At 34.9% G+C, this 6,523-nt stretch overlaps 1 protein-coding gene and 1 long non-coding RNA gene across 2 annotated transcripts in view; one reads left to right on the top strand and one right to left on the bottom strand.

Moving 5' to 3' along the window:
- Nucleotides 1–2,655, top strand: part of LOC107058667 (uncharacterized) — a 3,817-nt gene extending 1,162 nt beyond the window's left edge. Inside the window, exon 2 of the long non-coding RNA XR_001472201.1 lies at nt 2,478–2,655. This is a non-coding gene — a long non-coding RNA (uncharacterized lncRNA). The remainder of the gene's footprint in view (nt 1–2,477) is intronic.
- Nucleotides 2,656–3,468: 813 nt separating this feature from the next.
- On the bottom strand, nt 3,469–6,062 carry LOC102594859 (germacrene C synthase-like). Its single transcript, XM_006365872.2, has 7 exons — nt 5,947–6,062; nt 5,504–5,786; nt 4,977–5,355; nt 4,681–4,899; nt 4,404–4,542; nt 4,058–4,306; nt 3,469–3,985 (listed from the first exon to the last, which is right to left on the bottom strand). Exons 1-7 carry the CDS (start codon nt 6,031–6,033, stop codon nt 3,689–3,691), a joined length of 1,653 nt encoding a protein of 550 aa, XP_006365934.1. The 5' UTR covers nt 6,034–6,062; the 3' UTR covers nt 3,469–3,688.
- Between the last annotated feature and the right edge of the window lie 461 nt (nt 6,063–6,523).

Genomic DNA, 6,523 nt, shown 5'->3' with positions numbered 1-6,523 from the left:
AGCACCGAATTGGGGACGCGAGTTCATATTAACTCAACTCTCCATAAGAACCATGTAGCCAACATGGGAGTTAACGAGTCATACTGTTTAGATGAACCCGTAAGTTAAGCTAGTGGATCCACTTAGTAAAGTTAGCTTCCTATATCACGGCAAGGTATAGGATGGTCCTCGGGCAACGTGAGGTAAAACGTTGTATCACCACTCAGATTCGTAGTGGTGGTTTGTCGGTTAGAGAAGCTCCCACAGTAGAAAGAGCATGGTTCCTCGAGGGTTCTGCTTAGTGTGGATGGGGTATGGGACTTCATTCATGCATTGCACAAGTAGACTTTGAGAGGAAGCATGGTATTTTTATGATATTATAAATATGCTTTTTGACGTCATGTTTTAAATTGTTTTACAAGCTTTATATCTATTGCATGTGTCTTATTGCTTTATATATTGAGTTCAGTTATTCATGAGTTGAACAGAGCCAAGGTAAGTTCTCTTTTGTATCCCTTTCAAGCTTAAGTTGTAGTTTAGCTGTCCAGCTCTCATACTCGTACATTCCATGTACTGATGCCAGTTGGCCTGCATCTTATGACAATGCAGACACATGTACCCCGGATCAGCATCCTGTATGCTGTTGATCTAGCTGAGCACTCCAGAGTCAGTGGTGAGCCTCCTTGCTTTCCGGAGGACTCAGATATTTTGTTTCTTTTAGTTGTGTTGTTAGGATGTTGCGGGGTCTGTCCCAACATCCATCTCAGTATGTTAGAGGCTTCATAGACAGTCAGTCAGTTAGTATTGAGTCTCTCATCTATGTATATATGTAAATATTCTATTTTGAGACTCGAGTTGCCTTTTGGCATGTTATGCATCAGGTGGTTGTTTTATAACCTTTCATTGCATTGAGTTATTCTATTGAGTAAGGTTTCCGTTGAGTTAAGAAAGCCAGACCAAGGGTTCGCTTGGGGCCAACGATGGTCTCCGAGTGCCGGTCCCGCCCAGGGTGTAGGCTTGGGGAGTGACAAAACCCTTTCCTAGTTTTGTATACTTCATAGTTCTTTTATGTTTTTCTATTCAGGTGTTCTTGGCTTTTTTTTAGTGTTCATGAGCTAGACTCTGGTTGGATATTTGAGTAGCTGTTAATGTTTCTGTTGTTCTTGTTGTTCATATTTCGTTATAAGTACTCCTAGCTTTCGTGTTGCTCATCTAGTTTGTTCTAAAGAGTATTGGGTATTTCGGTTCTAGTCCTTACACTTGTTCCTGTAAATGTTAAGTATCCGATTTTGCGTTTATGCATCTAAGAAGTGTCACCTGTTTGGTTTGGTCTCTCTGCCAAGAGTTTCTGATTCTATCTTCCCTTATCATGAACTAGTTGTTGTTTGCTTTGTATGTTAGGTATTAATACCTCTTCTGCTTTAAACAATATAATGTTATGATTTTAAGAGTATTGAATTAATTATTGATTATGAATCAGTGATGTGGCTTATTAATTAATTCAAGTGTTCTTTCAATTCATTGTTTGGAGTTTCGTTATTTCGCCTAGTGTCGTTAATTAATTCAAGTGCTCTTTCATTATTTCGTTTAATTTCACCAGGTCGTCTGTATACTGTAGTTCAGTTTGAGCGTCAGTTTCAGTTTCTTATTTGCAGTCTTTTCTTAGTAGAATTTCGTTTAATGTAGAGCAACAATGTTTGGGTTTGTTTAATATCATCGCATTACACTAGCGGGTCGGCTTTTCTTGTTATTCTTTTGGTTTATAATCTTTTTTTTTGTGGCATAAATCTGAAAGTTGCATTGTTATATTGTATAAATCAACTCTCTGCTGCTCGATAAATTATGGTTTTTTAAATTTAAATTTTATCAATCTAAGTTAAGTTGTCATGGATTTGAGTCTAGCACAAAGTAAGTTATGATTCCTTTTGTTTAGAGCGAGTATTTACCCCTCCTCTCGGTTAGTTTCATGACTCCAATGTGGCCCTATCTTGTCTATGACTATGATCCAAATAGCTTGGTTAAATGTTGAGTTTAAATAGTCAATATGTTAGGATACGAGAATAAAATAAAATGTTCCTCTCTTATCAGTAGATATATTACTTCAGTTCTAAATGAAGTGGCAAGTGAATGTGCATATTCTTTCTTTAAGTTATGAATTGACTGATTGTTATGTTGTGCTAGGGTCACATCCCTCTTTTGTTTAAACTTTGTTTTAGTAAGGTTATGAGCTCATATGTCTTCATAATTGACTGACCATTAGATGGCTTTCTTACTCTGTATAGTTACATTTTATCAATTAAGACTTCGTTAGTCTTCTGTTGCCTATGACTATAAGATGTTGATGGTGTTAGCCACTTTGCCTTTAGATGTTCTCTTTAGTGAATATTGACGGTGTGACTTTATCTGATGAGAGCTGAATCGATATATTTATTCATGATTAATTATTAATCCTCATCTTATCATTTTTGTTGCATGTGAATTTACCCCGATTCCCACAGATTTCTTTCCTCATTTGCATTTCGATAATCGGGCCATGGAGGCCCAATTCTGCCCTTTTATCGAGTCAGCCAGTAAAGGGAATAAATGTGCAAGGCTGGAACATCAAAAATACAGATCCCGGGAGCCAAAAACACACTGATGTACAGTGTGATACACAGATATACATCAGCCGTATACGCTGTATATTACATCGAATATGGGCTAAAGGAGCCCCAAAATTTCAGCTTTGTGTTTTTGTAATTATTGGGCCAAAGACTCATTTATTTTGATTATTTTGTTAGTTTAGGACAGATGAAAATTGGGCCTAAGGCCCAAAGAGAAAGTCAGTTGCTTTATGTTTAGTTTTAGGACAGGTACAAAATGGGTCAAGGGCCCAAAGTTGAATTTAGGCCCAAGTACCTCCCCAGGCGGATAGAAACCGGGCTTGGGCCCAAGCCTTCCCTTCCTTATTATGTAATTGTTGATACTTGTTTATTTGTTTATTTGGTTTTGAGGTTTTCCTAATTCGATTCCCTGAAGAGACCATTTTGAGTTAATACTTATATTTTCTAAGATTATCGATTTTCTACTTAACCCTCTAAAGAATATTTGCAAATTTTACTTAAATATTATCCTTATACTATTTCCCTTTCCTGTAAAAAATAATTTCAAGTCTTAAGTTTGTTTATTTCTAAACTAATCAAGTATGCTTATCTTTTAAAAATGATTAGCCAAATATTTTAATTGCCGGATAACCGCGTGTTAGCGGGCATTTCGGGTGCTTTCAAACCCTTCTCGAAATGCTAATATGAACCCCGAACTCCATTTTAATATTTTCATTAGATTTCTGTTTTAATCTTTTGAAAAAATAGTTTTCTTGATTTTTCTTAAAAATTACCTGGCGACTCTTAATGTATATGGTCACTACTCACTATAATGGGATTGCATTAATGCACATGATTACCATAATTATACACTGCACATATTATTATTATTAAAATTATAAATAAATAACGATGACAATTAATAGAAATATTATCACTTTGAGGAAAAACCTATTCGGAATGTACATTTCCAATTTGACACTACTACACCAATTTCAACTTGAGTCCTCACATGCTAAGGAGATACAAAAACTAGAATAACTTGATGGTTTTTCCATTATTCATTGTCATATTTTATTGAAGAAACATTAGAGAAAATGATTATTGTTGTTCTGGCATAATTATCCTCATATTTTGACAGGTTCAACCAGTAACAAGTTAATTATGTTTTTAAGTTTGCCTTTGGAGTTTGTGTATCCATCTTCTTCTTTATATAGAGTGTCCATCACACGTGCAAAATTTAAAACTCGTTCGAGAACAAATATTGGTACTTCAGTTGGACGAAAGAGGAGTTCTTTGTTTATGTCCTTCCATCCATTGACAACTTCTTTATGATACTTAGTATATGCCTCTTGCTTCGACGCTCCATATTCTGCCATATAGCATTCAATACTTGAAGCTACATGTCCTCTTAGTTGTTCATCCTACATCACAATAAGTGGTTACAATTAATAGAATGAATATCAATTACTTAATTAAGGTATTGTTATACTTACTTCATGTCCAATGATATCGTCCATTCCTCTATTAATTATCGATGCTGCACGAACTATTAAAGGCTCATTTATTATCCATTCAAAAGTCTCTATGCTTATAAATTCGTCCATACCGATCAAGGAAGTTGTTGCTGCCATCATATACCCACAACTTACAAGTGCATTCTTCATATGCTCCTCACATTTTGGAATATAACGAGCATCCAACCATTGAGCTTCCTTAAAATAGGCTCTTACCAACTTCTTCATCTAAATAATTAATTAATGTAAAAAATAATATATTAGTCTTTTGGAATGAGAGTGATTTAATTTATGTGGGATTATAAGTTAAAGAAATTAATATTACCTCATATTTTGCATAGTATACACGGTCCGATTTACCTTCTTTAGCCAATAATTGTTCCATTTCATTGTAAACGTCAATAAGGGCTTGATAAGCAGGTCTCATATATGGCGGTAGTGAATCAATCACACTAATGTCCCATCTAAAAATTAAATCAGTTTTATTTGTATCAAAATTAACTACAAGCTACTGAATTTTTATGTCTTGCACATGATATTGTATATATAGCATTTCTTAATAACAACATCAAGATATGTTTTTTACACTAATTCTAGATTACCTCTGGATCGCATCAGTGAACGGCACAAGTTCGTCAAAGGTTGCATAAGCATCATACGTGTCATCAATAATTGAAGTCATCTTGATTACTTTTGCCATCATTTTTCTTGCACGACTATATTTAGGCTCAAAATACACTCCTAATATCCAAAAGTAACACTCAACGAGTCTGTCTCTTGCATGCGGATATTTGTTTGCGAAATCCAAATCTTTCCACCACCTACATGAAAAGATCTGCAGTTAATTTGTTGCATTTCATTTTTATTGTTTAATTAATCTAAAATTATGTACTAGTACCTTGTTAGCTCGCTAAGCTCACTCTGATGCAGCTTTTGGAGCGCGTTAAAATCCAATTTAGCAAATTTCAAAAGCAAATGGTTGTGTGCATCATTGTGTTCGTAAGTGGATATGTATTTCCTAGCTCCCACCCTTGGTAAAGTCTTGCGAATAGGCTGTTTTAAGGCTTCAGTAACTTCAACCTTAAGAGAGTTATTGCTCAAGTTGGAGACAATAGACTCGAGATGATTGGTGGCAAAGGTAAGAGCTTCTTCAAGAATCTCCTCATCGCGCATTCTCAGATGTGATGCTTCATACAAACTTAATAAACCTTGGACATCATTAGTAAGTGTTTCCTTGAATTTTCCATCTTGGTCCATGAATTGCTTGAAGACATCAGCTGCAGGTTGGTTAATTAATTAATATGTATATCATGTTCATCGTTAGTACGTAAGAAATTGAACTTTATTAATAGTTGTAGGACTACACCCAACAATAATAACGCAAGTCTATTAAAATTTAAGTAATTAAGTATAGTAATTAATTACCAGAAGAGATGTGATGTCCTTGTTGCCTCAGTAGTCGGAAACGAAGAGAAACAACGTAAAGGTTGCCATCAATATTCTCACTGTGTAGTTGGGATATTGTCGTATCAAAAATGTTTTGAATGGATGTTTTGATTTCATTATGGAAATGATATGCTACTCCCAGTTGTTGGATTGTGTCTATCAACACAAGTTTTTGAGTGCTATTGTCACAAGTTTCCACCAACATTTTCCTGAATATCTCTTCTAACTCATCAATTTCAACCTTTTCTTGGATACTTATTTCCTGCAGGACATCCAAAATTCAACATTACTTACTATAATTGATTATAAGTTTTAAATGCGTCGTGATTGTAATATTTCTCTAGTACAAAAATTAAGAAGGTATAGCATGAAAAATTAAGCAATAATATAATATAATAAAAAAATAGTATGTAATAACTCACAGGAGTATAAGAAAGGAAATGATAACCCCAAACAGTTGAGTGAAAATTAGCCAAGGGACGAGACTTATTAGGGGAAGAAGTAGTCATTGCTTCTTTTTTCAAGTTTAGTTTGTGGCTTTAAGTTATGCTGATCACCTATTTATAATGTACCTACCTAGATCCATTGAATTAAATTTTAAGGATTCAATTAATAATTTGTTATTGGTTCCTTAATTTTTGTAAAAGATTGCACATGTATATGTTAAATTAGGTCTTAGGCCTAACTCACACCCCAAAAGCTAGCTCAAAGGGAGGAGGATTGCCCAAGCCTTATAAGGAGTCCACCCATTTCATTAACCATCGATGTGGGACTTTTGTCATTCTTTAACAGTATAATTTTGAAAAGAATAGACATTTCATACTGTCACGATCCGAGCCTACACTCTGGACGTGGCCGACACTCGAGAACCATTGTTGGTTCTCAAGTGAACCCTCATCCTGGCTGACTTCAAGCGGAAGACTAACTCAAGCATACAAAGCTTAAAAACTGAATAAAATTCATGAACTTAAATAGAAAGCTTTAACTCAAAAGAAAACT

The sequence above is a fragment of the Solanum tuberosum genome, unplaced genomic scaffold (assembly GCF_000226075.1).
Source record: "Solanum tuberosum cultivar DM 1-3 516 R44 unplaced genomic scaffold, SolTub_3.0 scf00579, whole genome shotgun sequence".
Taxonomy (NCBI): Eukaryota; Viridiplantae; Streptophyta; class Magnoliopsida; order Solanales; family Solanaceae; genus Solanum; species Solanum tuberosum.
This window is presented reverse-complemented; position numbering and strand designations above follow the sequence as displayed.

Coding starts and splice junctions, on each gene's coding strand:
- LOC102594859 (XM_006365872.2), bottom strand. CDS start 6,033: ATGACTACTTCTTCCCCTAATAAGTCTCGTCCCTTGGCTAATTTTCAC. Junction 4,543..4,680: donor TTCACTGATGCGATCCAGAG/GTAATCTAGAAT, acceptor TTTAATTTTTAG/ATGGGACATTAGTGTGATTG. Junction 3,986..4,057: donor ACGATATCATTGGACATGAA/GTAAGTATAACA, acceptor ATTGTGATGTAG/GATGAACAACTAAGAGGACA.